The sequence below is a fragment of the Anser brachyrhynchus genome (assembly GCF_964034855.1).
Source record: "Anser brachyrhynchus genome assembly, contig: SCAFFOLD_120, whole genome shotgun sequence".
NCBI lineage: Eukaryota > Metazoa > Chordata > Aves > Anseriformes > Anatidae > Anser > Anser brachyrhynchus.
In genome coordinates this window covers 63228-79026 of record NW_027663910.1, presented here as the reverse complement: position 1 = coordinate 79026, position 15799 = coordinate 63228, and the positions used below count along the sequence as shown (strand labels likewise).

The 15799-nt window shown below is 60.7% G+C and overlaps 1 protein-coding gene across 1 annotated transcript; it reads right to left on the bottom strand.

Annotated features, from left to right (window-relative positions):
- Nucleotides 1-7759: 7759 nt before the first annotated feature.
- LOC308186657 (adenylate cyclase type 10-like) lies at nucleotides 7760-15799 on the bottom strand (the record flags this gene model as incomplete). The annotated part of the gene is given in 14 exon segments (XM_080608777.1): nucleotides 7760-7999; nucleotides 8173-8280; nucleotides 8651-8873; nucleotides 9122-9173; nucleotides 9392-9730; nucleotides 9875-10129; nucleotides 10725-10856; nucleotides 11498-11634; nucleotides 12303-12430; nucleotides 12433-12594; nucleotides 13048-13134; nucleotides 13463-13655; nucleotides 14567-14756; nucleotides 15643-15799. Coding segments are annotated over 14 exon segments (2349 nt in total). The 3' UTR covers nucleotides 7760-7813.

Below are 15799 nucleotides of genomic sequence, written 5' to 3'. Positions count from 1 at the left end.
AGCCATCCAGCCACTTCTTTACTCAGCAAACAGTACATACGCCCAGGCAGCATATATATGAGCAGCCAGTTTCTCCGGGAGAATACTGTGGGCAGCGGTATGAAACGCTTTACAAAAAGCCAGGCAGACAACGTCCAGAGCCTCTCCCTCCTCTACTAAGCGGGTCACCTTGTCATAGTTGATCAGGGTAGTCAGGAGGGACCGAGCCTTCAAAACCCCATGCCGGCTGCTTCTGATCCCTCCATTGGAGGCACACGCACGTGCCGTGTCACAGCACTCAGGATCACCTGCTCCGTAACCTGCCCTGATACCGACGTCAGACTGACAGGCCTGTAATTCCCTGGAAAGTCCTTCCAGCCCTTCCTGTCGCCTGGAGGCACGTCTGCCAGCCTCCAGTCCGCTGGGCCTCCCTGGTCACAGTGGGCAGCAGAAGAGACCTGCTGCGCTCCTGCCTCGCCACGGCAGCCCCACGGCTCCCACTGTCCCCCCAGGCCGCAGTGAGCTCCACAGCCCTTCCAAGGAGGCAGGAGCAGGCGGAGCAGCAAGGCTGCCTCTGCCCTCGGCAAGCAGCCTCAGGGCACGATGTCCAACAGCCTGGCAGCATGGCTCTTACCCTCCAAAACGTCACACTTGTAGTCATTGAGCGTTTGCGCCAGCTCGTCAGCACCTCTGTCTGCGCCGCTCTGCTGGACGCACTTCTCTGAAAACGCAGTGAAACCTGCAGGAAGGACACACAGAGATCAGGACATGTCTACGTGGGCCAAAGGACCTGGCAGCCAGTCCCGTTCTGCCAAGCCCAAGCGCCCGTCAGTCGCTGCATCGCAAGAGAAGCCAACCCATGCTCTCTTTAGCCATCACAGCAGGAGTCCTCAACGGTGCCAAGATAGCTGTGCCATCTACGGGCCAGGGCTCCCGAGGGCCTGGTGTGCCCCAATGGCTCGTTTCTGTGGAGGCTCCACCGTGCCCAGCCCACCTGCAAAATCCGCTAAGAACAGCACTTCCACGATAACCTTGGGGACCAAGTTGTCCCAGATGAAGTCCTCAGAAAGACGGAGATCGGGGAGGAGCACAGCTCTTTTCCCCAGCTCAGAGTACAGGTATTTCCTCTCCCAGGCAGATGCCATGATCAGCGCCCTGTGGTACCGGGGGCAAGTGCCCCCATGGTACCGCCCTGCGGTACCTTGCAAGAAGCAAGTGCAGAGCACCCTCCTCCCCCTCTTCTTCTACCTGCATGACTAGAACCAGTGTGTGGCTCAGGTGGGGATTTAAGGTGGGGCTGGCAAAGAGCCACAGGAGGGAAGCATTTGCTGGTGGCAGCTGGGGCCATGGCTGTGCTCTGCTCCATTCTCCCTCGTCTCTCGTCCAGGTGCCATGGGTCATGCAGATCATCCATGACTGCCTGGTGTCGGTCAGCAAGGAGTCACTCCTGGACAGCCTGAACAGGACCCTTTTCCAGATCACCTCCTTGGACCCCGAGCATGCGGTCCAGGGCCTGCTGGAGGCCTTCCCGTGGTGCGATGGGTATGGGGCCCACCCATCCACCTCTGGCACAGCTCAGGACGCCCAGGGCCGGCACAGGCCGAGGGGCGGTGGCTGGGGTGGCCCCACCGACAGCATGCTTTGTCTCTGCAGGGTTGCCACGGCCATGTGGCAGACGATGGTCTCCGAGCCCCGCGTTGCAGAGGACGTGCTGAGAAGCCTGCTGATGCAACACACAGGGCCTGAGCACGATGGCTTCGGCCCACAGCACAGCTGCGTCCGCTCCTGGGCTGTGAGTTCCTGGAGCAGGCCTCGCTCACCCCCAGCGGGGCTGCACTCCCCTCCCCGTCCCCTCCTCCACTCTTCCCCTGTTCCCGAACGACAGCCTCCCCTGGGGCTCCCCAGTCAGGAGGCCCGGGAGCCAGAGCCCAGCAGGGCCACGTGCACTGCTGGGGCCCCGCTGCGCACAGGCACGCAGCCCGCCCCGGCGCTGCCACTCTCCGTCCTCCTCCCTCCCCACCTGCTCCTGCCTTGCTGGGCAGCCCGGGGCCGGGCGGCTCCCTGGCCCAAGCAGGCTGCAAGGTGTGGCCCAGGGAGCCCAGGGCAGCTGGCAGGACCCCCGGGGACTGCTGGGGCCTTTGCTCTGGATACGAAAAGCTGGCTTGCCCGTGACACAAAGCAGAGCCGACCCCAGAGAGTCGCTGGGGCTGGGCCCCAGGCCAGGCAGCCAGGCAGCAGGCTCTGCCCTGGTGTCTCTGACAGTGCTGCAGGGACATCCGTGCACTGAGAGCTGCGCCTGGCTGTTTTCTGCAGGTAACCAGTGCCATGCACAAGATCTTCCAGCTGCCCTCCAGCAAAGGCGTTGCGCAGTCCCTGTTCCACAAGTTCTACGTTGCCATGCTCTTCCAGATCTCCTTCACCCACGAGTGCACGCTGCAGGACTTCAGCATGAGCAGCAGTCAGACGGGGGAGCGCATGTGGCCCCCGGGCAGCTTTCTCAGGTGCTCCATCCCCACTGCCAGGTCTGTGCCCCAGGCCAGAGCCAGGGCCGGGGCTCCACATGTGACGCACGCTGTGCTCTGCATGCAGGACTGCTGTGATGACCATGAGAGCGCTTTTCCAGCACCTGAAGGGTGCCGCTTTGGTTGAAGACATCCAGACGCAGGGTGGCTGGGACATGCTTTTAAGCCCTGAGACCTTCCACACAGGTGTCGCTGTGCTGACTAGGTGAGCGCCTCATCAGTTGTCCTTGTCTCCCCTGGCATTCTTCTCCCGGAGGTGGAGGGCCCCACGTGATCCCCTTCCTCGTGGCTGCTGGGGTGTGCCCAGGGGTCCGAGGGACAACGCTGACCCTGAGCGCTGGTGACGGAGGGATCTCAGAAGAGACCGACAGGGGGAGTGGCCGCTTTGATCTTTAAGGTCCCTTCCGACCCGAGCCATTCTATGGTCCATTCTGTGATTTCCATGCCGCTGCCTCTGAGAGTTCCTGGGAGAAGGGCTGCTGTTGCCCGGTGCAGGAGGAGGACTCGCAGGACGTGTCACCTTCCAAAGCGCCCCTTCCTCGGAGACCAGCGGGACAGGAGAGTGCTGGGGCTGGCTCTGCAGGCAGTGCCACAGCCTGCGCTGGAGCTGTGTGGCAGAGCAGCCGGAAGGGTGGCCAGCGAGCTTGGGAAGGCCCGGGGGCCTGGGGATCCAAAGCGGTCAGGAAATGGCATCTGTTGGAAGGCCACAACTTGCGTGTAGGCGGGGCGTCTCTCAGTAAACCGAGCACATCTATGCTCGTCACCCTCCATGCTTGCAAAGGCAAGGTGTATGGCGAAGGGCGGGCGGCCTCTCCTCAAGCGGATAGCACCAGCTGCTGAAGCAGAGCGCAGAAATGCAAGCCTTGCCCTGGCCTGGCCCATGGGATAGCAGCTAGCGCTGGCAGCGCAGTCCCAAGGAGGTTCGTTTGCCCAGCTTGGTGCTACCAATGCGTTCTTCCCCTGGCCAGGGCTCTGCGAAGCAAAGCACCACTCTACTGTGCCTCGATGTTTGAAGAGGCAGTCACGGGTCTCTGCCAGAGACGGAAGCACAAGGAGATCGTCGCCATGGCTGTCTTCACGGAGGTAGGGCCTAGCGGCAAGTGGTGCCTCTCCAAGGTGTCTTGAAACTCTGGGCTGTCTGGCAGATAGGGGAGGGGCCAAGTTGCCAGTCTGATGGAGCTGGGCTGGTGACTGCGCTCTCCTCCCAGTCACTGGGGCCTTTTCCACTGAGGGACCGGGCCTGAAGCATTTGCATTTTGTCCGTCCTGGGGGGCAGCTCCCTGCACACAACCTCTTCCGAAAGTCCGGGGAGCAAAAGGCTGCAAGTGGTTCAGCGGGCAGAAGCAGCAGGCGAGGGAGCTGCGCTACGTGCCGCGAGGCAGAGCTGTGACTGGCTCCGGGGCCCTTGCCCCGAGCTGTGTGGGAGGGGTGATTCAGCGTACTGCCAGGAGTCCTGCCGGCTGGGCCAGGCTCTCACGGGCCTGCTGAGTGTCTTTCAGTTGCTGGACTGCGTAGACTTTGAGCAGCACATTGATGACTGCATCCTGACCCTTCTTCAGTCACACATGCACAGTCAGTCCTTGGTGCTGCGTAGGATGGCGGTCACAAGCGTCGTCGTGCTGCCTACGAGACCCAAGACAGTGAGTGGGGGCATCTGGGCCAAGTGGCGGCACCCACCTGGGGCTGGCCTGCAGGCGCTGTTGCCCGCAGAGGCTTGCTTGGACTTTGCCAGGAATCGGGAGGGGCGGTAGTGGCTCCACTGCTCTCACTGCCTTCTTCATCGGCCCCTGAGCGCTTCTGGCCAGCCCCTGGACTGTGCAGCACGAGGAGAGCGGCACCGGTGTCCGCTCAAAGGCACCTCCTGCTGTGCCAGGAAGAGGTCAATGCCAGGCCCCAGGCCGGCCAGCGCGGGGCTGCCTCAGCTGCAGGAGCACTCTACCCAGAGCAGTCATCCTGCTGAGGTTGGGAAGATGAGCCCCCACACGGGGCCAGGCTGACACAAGTGGCTGCTTCTGCAACCCAACGCAGCAGCCTTCTGTCCCGAGGGGCCTCAGCATGCTCCGTGCTGGCCTGGAGACAGACCTCTGCCCTGGGCTGCGCCCGCTGTGAGCAAAGGGCTTCTGCTGGAGTGGTCCTCGGTGTTTCTGAAAAAGAACTGCTGTGTTTCATGCAGGCAGTAACTCTGCAAGGCCTGCTGCCAGAGGTCATGCAGCAACTGCAGGATGCCGACGGCGCCATCAGTATGAAGGCCCTGACTGTCCTCCGCAACGCACTCCGCCTGGCAGATGGGCAGGTGGCTGGCCCCATCGCTCTGCAGCTGCCGGAGAGGCTCCTGCCCCTCTTTGAAAACGTAAGGCTGGTGGGCAAGCCGGAGGTTTGGCCAGCGTGGCCACGGGACACGTGAACGTGGCCTGGGGGTGGTGCGTCCCTCTCCGCGTGTCTCACTGGCCTGCGAATTCTTCTCCCACCACGACCCCTGGGCACGTGCTGGAAACGTTTTGCTTGGTGCTTCTTGGGCTCTCCTGCTGGGGCAGTCCCTCCCTGTGCAGAGCCCTGCAGACGTGTGCTCCACAACGGCAACTTCTCCTCGGCCCCTCGCTGCCCGTGGCAGCTTCTCCCCTTGCCACGTGTCCCCTTGCCAGCCCCAGGGTGGAGCATCTGCAACCCACTGCCTTGCCCTTCCTGCGTCTTGAGCCATTTTGCACTGCCTGCACGCTCGGCCTTACCTACCACAGCTCACTGCAGAGTGGGAGCCAGGAGCGTGTCTCCCTATCAGCCACACCGACCCCTTGCTCACTGTGAGCTCGGAAGAGCCTGGACTGAGGTCCTCACTTGTTCTGTCTCACCAGGAGTCCAGCTGCGTGAGAGAGCTCTCCATCCTTCTCTGCAAGGATGCCATGGAGGTGGCAGAGGGCACCCATGAAACGGAGATGAAGAAGCAAGTGCAGAGCACCCTCCTCCCGCTCTTCTTCCACCTGCATGACCAGAACCAGTGTGTGGCTCAGGTGGGGATTTCTAAGCTGAGCGGTCGCTTGAGGGGGCAACACCCCTCAGGAGGGCCTGCGCATCAGGGGCACGGGCTGTTAGCAAGGCTCCCTCTGAACGTGCCTCACCCTGGGGCCGAAGCTCCTGAATCCAGAAGAAAGGTGCGGAGCCCCTCCGTGCGTGCACCAGGCCCACCACAGCCGTTTTGCCCTTGCTGCGCCTCCACCCACACAAAGGGCCAGAGCGGAGGGGCCTCTCCCTGCCCCACATCCAGCCCCACACGCCGCCCTCCACAGAACAGCCCGCTGGGAGGCTTCCTGCAGCCCTAGAGCTGTCAGGGGCCGAGAAGGTGGGCACGGGCGTTTTCCAGGCCCGCCCTGCCTGCTCCCAGCAGTGCTCAGCAGTGGTGCGTAGCCACGGATACCTAGGCACTAGAGTTTTCACGGGCATCCCAGCTGTGCGTGCAGGTGTCTGAGGCCAGTGGTGTGGCGCCCAACAGTTGTCGACCCCATGTTACGCACAGGGACCCGCCAGATGTCTAGGCTGAATGCTCCCTTGCTCTCTTGGGCATGAGCACCCTGGAGCTGCCAGCGTGCTCACTGCAGAAACCCTGGCCCGCACAGTGCCCTGGGCCACGCAGAGGGGTGCAGCCCCTGCCAGGGCTTGCAGGAGCCAGCACGGCCTCCAGCCCCACCAGCCTGGGAAGGGAGCTGCAGACAGGACTACAGCTCCCAGCATGCCTCGGGACGGAGCAGCCCACCTGACCCCGCGGGGACTCCGGAACGCCCCCCCGTGCCGTTCCTCTCCTCTCCCTGTGCCTGTGCCTCTCCCTCTTCCCAAACCGTTTTCCCGGAAACCCACAAAGGGAAACGGCAGAAAAACGCACCCCACGCCGTCTCGGGGAGGAAATACCTGCCCTGAGCAAGGCTGGAGGGGAGGCACCTGCCCGATGGCAAACTGGGAGCGGAGAAGAAGGCGAGGGGACACCCAGTGGGGCGGGGAGGGGGGGAAGGCTGAGCTGCCCGGGCACCAGCCCAGCGGTCGCAACAGCGCTGGGGGTTCTGTGCCCCCCAGTGGGGGTGGGACGGGCCTCTGTGGGCACAGAGCAGCCTGGCCCGTGGCTCCCCGCCCCGGTCTTGAGGCCAATGCTGGCACGGTGGCAGCAGCGCTCTGCCTGCCCTGCAGACCGGTGCCAGCCCCTGGCAGCTGCCCGTGTCCCACCCTGACCATGCCGTCTCCCTCCAGGTGCCCACACGGGCCCCAAGGGAGCCTTCAGACCGCCTCCCCGGCAATGCAGCTTGTGCTGACGGGCCTTCTTCAGTGCCCCGCATCTCTCGCTGTGGGAGCGAGCTCTCCCTTTCTGAGAAGAACTTTCTTCTTATTTCCAACCTGAACCTCCCCTGGCGAGCCCCGACAACCACCACCGTAAGACAACAGATGTTTTATTAAGACACACTAAGAAGAGGAGGGACGCAAAGGCAGTTGGCGGAGAGGGAGTCTTCTTCCTGAGAGGAGTCCATTCTCCCGTCCCTGTTGGCTTTCATGAGAGCTGCCAGGCGGGAGAACCTCCGTCCTCCTGATGTGCCCTCCAGGCTGTAGAGGTGCCCCAGTAAGGAGAGGCAGCGGGTCTGCTGAAGCATCCAGGCGAGCTTCTTCCTCCTGGCACACAAGAGAAACTGCTGAGCCCAGAGGCACGGCTGTAGAGCACCAAGTCAGGCTGGGCAGGGGAAAGTGGGGTGGCGGCTGAGACACGTCCGCCTCCTCAGAGGAAGGGAGCTGGTGCTGGAAGGGCTGCCGGCATGGAAGTGCGCAAATGAAGAAGTGCTGCCAGGGGCAGCCGACCGCTACAGAGGGTGTGCTGGCACTACGGGACTGGGGGGGGGGGGGAAGTGATGCCAGGCACCAGCAGGAGAAGGACTATCGCAACTCTGAGCCTCCTCATCATCACGCTCCCCGCCCCGCACGCACACCTTAACCCAACCCCATCCCGTCCCTGGAGGTCACTCCAGACTGCCTTCCTTCCCTTGTTAAGCCCGTCCTCCCTGTTCACATCTCTCTGTTCCCAGGCACCCCTGGCCTCATCCGAAACGTGCCAGCAGGTGCATCCCTCGGCACAAGCTGCTTTCTACCCAAAGGCCCAGGGACCGCACAGGGGGGCAGCGTGAGGCTGCACTGCCCGCTGTTTGACTCACACGTCGTGCCTTAATGCCTCGGTCCTGCTAACGAGCTATGGGACAGCGTAGGTATGGCCTGAAGTCCAGGCAGGCCTGGGCCTGAATGCCTGGCACCAGAATACTCTTCCTTTCCCATGTGCTCCCTTCTGCTGCTTACCGAGCCTCTGGCGGAAGGGAGGGTGTTCTTCTGTTTGGGGCACAAAGAGCACCCTGAAACCTTTCCCACAGAGACTTGACAAAGGCTCCGGCGCGCGTCTGAGGGAATTGCTTTTTCAGAAGGCTCAGCGCCCGCCTGGTCGTTTTCTTGGCCAGCCTCACGCATCCTAGATTACAGCAGACCTGCACAGGAAGAGGGAGACGGGCAGACACGGACCGCTTTCCCAAGCCTCTCCTCCTGCAGAGGCTGCAGAAATGTACCAGGGGCTGCCTATAGCAGGGACGCCCCCTGCAAGAAGGGAAAGCATCCGGCTCCATCCTCCAGGACACCCCTCTGCGTCACCCTGCCGCTTTACCTCCCCTTTGAGGCTGAAGAAGGTCGCCTCCTCAAAGCAGTCTAACGCAGTTGCTGTCTTCTCCATGGAGTTCCTCAGGGCCTCCGCTTCGTTCAGCTTCATAAGGGCCTTCGAGCAAGCACACAGGCAGCAGGTGAGCATCGGTGCAGAGCCCCTGGCCAGCTCCGTCCTTCCCTCTTGCCTCCTGTGGCACCTGCCTTAGGAGGGCCCGCATCTCCCCACGCGATCCCTGCCCTAGCACAGTGCCCCGTGGGCTCGGAGCTCAGGCACCAAGGGAGCCTTCAGACCGCCTCCCAGGTAAAGCAGCTTGTGCTGACGGGCCTGCTTGAGTGCCCCGTGTCTCTTGCTGCGGGAGAGGCAAAGCGCAGGAAACAGTCCGGCTCTGCCCCTGCTGTTTCTTTTGGGAGGCCCCTTAGCCGGCGTGTCCTGTTGCAGTGGACTCCAGGTGCGGTGCGTGCTGGCAAGCAGGGCCACTCACCATGTAGCTGTTGGAGACGTGCAGGTAGGCAGCCGCACACTCCAGCAGGTAATAGAAGGCTCGGGGAGCGTTGCCTATTGCCACATAGTGGCGAGCCAAAGGCACAAGCACTGATTCGATGATGGCTTCGCATTTGCAGGAACACTCGCCACCGTCCTTCTCTTCGGTCCTGCTGGGCTGCGCAGTTGTCCACTCGCCCGCTGGTGGAAACCGCTCTGACGCTCTGGTCAGCGGCAGGATGCCAGGAAAAGAAGAGAGCAAAGAGCGGATGAGCATCACCTGAGATGACCCTGCTCTCCCTACAGGTAGCAACAAAAGCCCAGTTTCCTGCTGTCTCATCCCAGCTCCCACCCCACAGCCAGCCTCCTCGTCCCAGAGCTGGAGTCCCAGCCAGCAGCCAAACGGCAGAGCTCCATCTGTCTGCTCTGGAGCTCACTGGTTTCCACAATCATCAGAACCTTGTCTCCTCACCTCAACTCCTCCTCCGAGAAAGCCTGCTGCTGCTGCAGGGCATTTGCACTACCTGGGAAGAAGAGAGAGCGTGTCAAGGACCTCCCCACGTAGCCCGGGCTAAGAGCTGCGGGCTTGCAAGGCTCCTGCCGAGCAGACCCAGGGCACAAGAGCTGCGGTGATCATCCTCGTCCCCTGGCTCATCCCTGGCAAGCTGGGGCCCACCAGGTCCCCAGCACATGGGCCTGGGCTTCCAGAGGGAGGGGGCTCCGCAGCACGCACACAGCCTACCCTCAGGGGTGTGACTCCTGTCCTTCTTCAGCTGTTCTCCAGCGAGCACCAAGGCCTCCCAGCTGTGCCAGTCATCCTCGTCCGCAGAGCCCTGGCAGTTTTCCCCATCCTGGGGACTGGGGACGGCAAAGCGGTGGAAGGCCACAAAGTCCCCTCCGTGGCAGCTCCGGCATTTGTGCGCGTGCTTCTCCAGGAACGCAGCACGCTTGCGCTGCGCGTTGGCCCTCTGTCTCTCGGGCCACAGCTCGTAGGCTGCCTCCCGCAGCAGCGGGGCACAGAAGGCCAGGACGCCAGCCCGCCACTCTGTGGTCTCCTCGCTCATAGACGGCCTCTCCGCCCCTGCAAGGCAATGGATCGTGGCCTCAGACAGAGTGGTAGAGGCATTCTCAACAGCCGCTGGGAATTTCCCTCTGCGCAAAGCTGGTGGGGGAAGGCCCCTTTCAGCTACAGCGCTCCTGGGTCTACGTTACTGCCACCACTTACCGCTCCCTGCCTGCTGAGAGGTGGACGGCTCCTCTCCAGCATCTTGGACGTCTCTGGGCACCCCTGTGTCCTTCAGCCACTTAATGATGTTGTCGCTCACCAGCACGTCCAACAAGTAATTCATCTGCTGCCTGATGCAGGTGGGCAGGATGTGAGCCAGCAGCTGGGTGGTAAACACCGGCCCTGTGATGGCCGCAAACTTCAAAGCCATCTGCTTCTTCAGCGTGATCCGGTCCAGCTCAGCCAGCGCAATCTCTGTCAAGAAGAAGCAAAACGTCTCTCTCTTTTGTGTCCCACAGCCTGAGCTTGGAGAGGCTGGACAGTTCCACCATCGGAAACAGGGTAGACTTTGGCCTCTCTTCCTCAAGATGGCACCTGCTGGGCAATCGCAGCCCAGGGGAATGTCTTCAGGATGGCTCCACTCCTCTGGCAACCACAGGCCACAAGGCCCAGGGATAAGAGAGACCCAGACAAGCGCTCCTCCACCAAGGATGGGGAGGGCACGATCCTGCGGGTACATGCGACCCGCGATGCGACCTAGCAGAGCTGAACTAGGCTGACGCCCAGCAGTGCACACAGAGAACAGAGAGCGCTTTCACCACCTCAGAGCTGGACTTGGAGCTCCCCGCAACTGCTGTGCGCCTCACAGGTAGGCTCACAGCTGGTCCACAGCCCGGAGGGGGACATCTGTGCCCTTAAGCACAGAGCTCTTTCTGCTCAGACCGGAGTCGCTTTCCTGGCACGGACCCCCCGGCTGAGCGGGTGACTCCACAGCATGCCGATGCCCAGCCCCTCTCTCATGTGCACCCCAGGAAAGGACCCCAGCACAGCCGCGAACTCAGCCGCTCACCTTTCAAGGTGGCCGGCAGCACGGTGGTCTCCAGGCTGACGTCTGGTCTGATGGTGCAGACCCTGCCGCTGTTATTCCCAGCACTGGAGCTTGAGGTGGCTGAGACGAGGTGTGAAGTCTCGACTGCAGAAGCTGGGGAGAGAGAGAGAGGGAGCGCATGAACAAGGTGGGGCAAGTCCAACCTGTCACGGTCGGGTGCGCTTCATGGCCCGCACCGAATGCGGTCAGTGAGCGGGGCAAACCGGTTTCCACTGCAGTGTTTTTGTTTGCATCGCCCTTGCAACTCTTTTTCCGCCTTCACACCAGCTGCCCAGCTGTACTGAATGAACGTCCCGCGACAGAACGCAGTAGTTGCTGCCTTTGACCGCGCTACCTCCCACAGCCAGGGAAATTGCCGGTGATAATCCAAAAAGCAAAGCCCATGCAGGCTGTCCCCAGGGCAACAGCACTCTGCTTGGCATTGCTCTTGCAATTAGTGCTCTTGCATTACTGCCAAGCTCCTCAGTTCCCAGCGCCTTTGCGGGCATTTATGGTTTTGGATTACAGTTTCCCAGGTCTGTCCCTCTCCTGCAGAAGGGCTTTCTTCTCAAGGGAGCTGGTGGCTTGCCAAGGTGACAGCAAGGTGTGCGGGAGCCCACGCCTCAGCCAGATCAAGTTCTGTCCTGCTGCCAGATCGGACTCTGCCCAGACTCACTGGAGAGCCACAGGACACGGTCGTGCGGGGGGGAGGGAGGTGCAACAGCATCTCGCCAGTGCGCAACAAGAGTGCTTACCGATCAAGCCCTCCCAGTCGTCCTCTGCTTTTTTGTCCTGCCTCCCAGTGCGGAACAAGCGCATGTTGTTGCAACGCAGGCAGCGCAGCAGTTCCTCGCAGTAATATGGGATGCCAGAGCTTCTTTGGATCAGGAACCTGGGCAGGAGCAGAGCCAGCAGTGACCAACACCAGGGAAGTACGGTGCGACACAGTTCTGATGGGCGGGCGGCGAGTCACTCAGCCTCACAGGGTAACCAGCCTCTTCGTCACAGCTACGGCGCACTTCAGAAGGGGGCGGTCCTCCCACTGGCTTGGGCGTTTGGGACCCCCTGACCCTACACCGTTTGCTGGAGTCCGTGGGGAAATGGTCGTGGACAATGTCCAAAGCACAACGCAGCAAGCCTGACCTTCCCTGTCCTCAGGAGCCCAGATCTGCTCTGGCAGCTGGCTGGACCCCTGCTCCTGGGAATCCCTCCTGCAGCCTGGCCACATAGGTCAAAGCCTTTTGCACGCCTCAGCCACGCTAAGGCTTGGGCACCCACCTCCCTCTGCTCTCCTCTCTCCTCTTCTCTCCCCTTTCCTCCCTGCCTTGCCCTCCCTCCTCTGCAACAGCAAAGGGCTGTCACTGCCCGCGTGCTGCATCTTGGGAGCTGCCTATTCTTAGCTCCCGCCTGCTGTGGTGAGTCTTAAGGAGAAACCCAGGTCCTTGCTGGAGTCAAGGATGCTGCCAGAAGGCCCCGTGCTTCCTTTCCTGCGGGGCGACTTCCTTCCGTGGGCGGCGTAGGTCCAGCCCCTCCGGAAGAACTCCCTGGCCTGCAACATACCTTGCTAGATCCCTGGGGATGCTGACCACTCCAAGGTCCTGGCAGGCTTTCTGCACCACAGCTGCAGGTTTCAGCTCTTCCAGATGAAGACAGCTGATTCTCTGGGACATTGTGCTCACAGACATTGTGCTGCAGCTTTGAAAAAGCTCTCCGTTCTCTCGTGGCCAGGAGCTAAGCTCATGACCATGAAGAGCGTGACGCTTTGGAGCACGGGCCACATGATAATCCAGGAGGCAGGGTCGATGAAGTGGGCGTTGTCGATGACAAATATGCCGAATTCTCCTCCAAGGGTCTGAAAAAAGCAGACGGTTCTGTGTGGGGTCTGGTGGATTCTCAAGCGTCTTCTAGGGGAGGAAATGTAGCCCCTCTCTCCGGAGACGGAGAATACTCAGAAGTCTCTCCCCAGCCGCTTCCCTCTTCAGAAGCTTACTGGCTGTTCATTTCTGCGAGACTTTAAGGTCTCCTCAAGCACCACTTGCCCTTCTGAAGGAGGGAACTTGGGCAAAGGAACGCAGAAGGCGTCAATCCTCCTCCAGGGCACATACCCTCCAACTTAACAGGAGGCGAGCTACTAGGCATATGGGGAGGGCTCGAGAGGGGCTTCTGGGAGGAGGGGCTCCTGGGCCCTGAAGGGCGATGACCCTGGCACATCGTCCTGCTGCCCACTCAGGCCGCTCTGATGTGGAGCCTGCAGCGGGCAGGGTTGTTTTCTTTCTCTGACCCAGGTGGAAGGAGGAACGCTCACCTTCTGTAGCACTTGCATACAAGTCAGGTGCAACTCCCTTTTCCTTGGAGTGTCATGCATCTTGCGAATCTTGTCCGGGACGGCAAACTGGACGGGAAAGCAGAGTCAGAAAGAAACATCATCCTGGGACCAGGCATGCCTATCCACCAAGCTCGACGGCAGAACAAAGCGCCTCTGCTTTTGCATGAGGTCAACACGAGCCTCTCTTCACTGGCCTTTCCAGGGTGCTGACCAAGACACCTGGCTCATGCGCAGGACATGAAGTCACCACAGACAGGGAGCCTCCCCGGACCCAGGAATCAGAACGCGGTGCTATGAGCCCCGCGGCTCCCAGCCCGGAGCTAAGCCTGCCCAGCGGAACACCCAGACAACAACCAGACTACCTCAGGAGGCAGTCTCACCCTCTCGCTCCCACCTTGACGAGGAGAATGTCATTGAGGAGGCAATATCTGCTCTCTTCTATCGCCCCTTGGAGCTTGGCCTGCAGGGTGCGCTGCCTGTCCTCGCACGTTTCACCCGCCTGCAGGCCCAGAGCCCTGGCCACCAGCATACGGATGGCAGAGAAGGGCTGCCTCACGTTGGCCTCGGTCAGTTCCACGGTGACAACCCTGCGGTGCAAAAGCAAAAGGCACCTGAGCTGCAGAAAAGGCCCCCAGTAGCCCACGCCTGCCAAGACAGGAGAGCTAGAGATTCACGCCGCCTGGTTCTTACTGCAAAGGAACGCAGGGTGCGCAGTCCCGGGGGTGGGGGAGGAGGGCCAGGCACAGGGCAGAGGCATCGCAGTCTTCCACGAACGTCAGGGGAGTCCCTCGCCAGAGGCCAAAACCAAAGAAAACCCAGATGGGGCAAAGAAGCCGGGGTGTGCTGTAGGCTAGTAGACTGCTTTGCCACCCTGGACAAGCAAAAGAAGCCTCTTGGAAAGGAGGACCTGTGTCACTTAGTGGCTCAGGACACCAAGCATCTGGCACCTTTGGCTCAAGTCTTTTGATAGTTTTCAAGAGACAGCAACGTTAACATTCAAAAGGTCCTCCAACCATGGCCCAGAGGGACACCTGAGAACTGAGCAGGCAGACAGGAGGAAGAGTGGCCCAGTGGCCCACCTTTCCCCAGGGCGACATGACTGACCCAAAGCTTCCTGCGCAGAAGGAGCTGGGAAAAAATTCCTCCTTGCGTCAGAATGACCTCTGCCGTAGCCTTGCACGTAGTGGAGCAAGCACAGCGCAGGGAGCCCAGCGGAAAGCCGCTTGGACAAAGCCTGCATGGCTAGCGTGCGTCTCCAAAGCCAGGACAACCTTCCCCACCCCACTGGCATCACTCCCGGCTCTCTTAGCAGCAGGAGACAGAAAGGCAGAGAGGTACAAAGCAGACCCGTGCCAGGCCTTTGGATCTTCCTGGCCACGGGGAAGGGATGTCTGCGGGAGACCAGGCTGGTCTCTTGCTGCACAGCTCCTCTTTGCCGGCCAAGGTTGCACCCTTGGGGTCCCTGTGCCCCCATCCAGATGGCTCGGAAGACACTCACCACTTCTCGGCGATTCCCACATATTGATAGATATGGCCGGGATTGGTAACGCCTTTCAGCTTTGTCTCCGGCAACTCCTTGAAGAAGCAACCGGGCAGGCGAGAGGCTGCGGAGGTGGCTTCATCACAGGACACCAGCCTAGGGTAGTGCACCATCAAGCGTGCAGCCAAGTTCACCTTATGGCCAATCACTGCCACAGAGAGAGAACACGTTGACATGGTTAGGAAAGCGGCCTTGCCCCACCCTTCAAGGCCAAGGGCTACTTCCCCTTGTTGTCCATAGGTGCATGCCCAGTGGACTGCACCAATAAGCACACAGAGCTGAAATCCACACGAAGGTCTTTTAATTAAATAACTAATTATATAACTCTGCAGAGTCAGGTGCTTGGCGATCTTTTGCAAAGCCAGCACACTTCAGACTTGAATCACCGTTATTTATACACAGCAAACTTGTGAAAGCTATCTCTTTGGCTACTTTTGATTGGCTATTACAGCTCACCTAACTTATGTCTACGGAGTTTGCACATTACAGAGGAAGAGCGGGGGAGGAGGGGACACCAAATCCCACATCAGCATACATTAGCATTTTGATGGGTATGTTTTTTAATACGTTTATGACCCTTAATGAGCAAAAGGTTACTATAGATCAGTCTGGAGCTGTTGTTCTCCTTCTTGTTTTTACCTTTTATCCCATATCTTCCTTGCTTCTGCTAGCTCAAGGCTGCCTGTCTCTCTGCTCCCTTATTTTCTCAGCTAAAAGACTATACGAGCTATAGAAAAGACTACACAAGCTGCGGGCCTCCCTATATTCCTCAAGGTTTCCTTGTGTTTTTTTTTTCCCCAGCTTTGGGACTACACCCTCAGGCACAGGTCAACCCAGCAGCAGGGCAAGCGGACCCAGCGGGAACCACAAGTCTCTGAGCCCATTCTCCCACCTCAGGTGGAGACCGGTGCCATCTGGGCCGCCACCGGCAGGCTGTGGCATATGTGCTTGCCCCAGCCTGCCCGTCTCTTCATGACTGACATCCTTAAGCGCACCCACGCCAGCCTCCCACTCTTCAGACTAAGGTGCGGTACCTGTATGTTCGGCCCTCTCAGGGTGGCCACAGAGGCCGCAGAACACCGTCCCGCTGGTGACCCCGACGGACACTGCCCCGGCACACGGGGAGAGAAGCGCAAAGTCAGTGGCGCCCCAGGCGCAGACCTGCTCGCCCCGCTCCGCCCCTTCCCACAT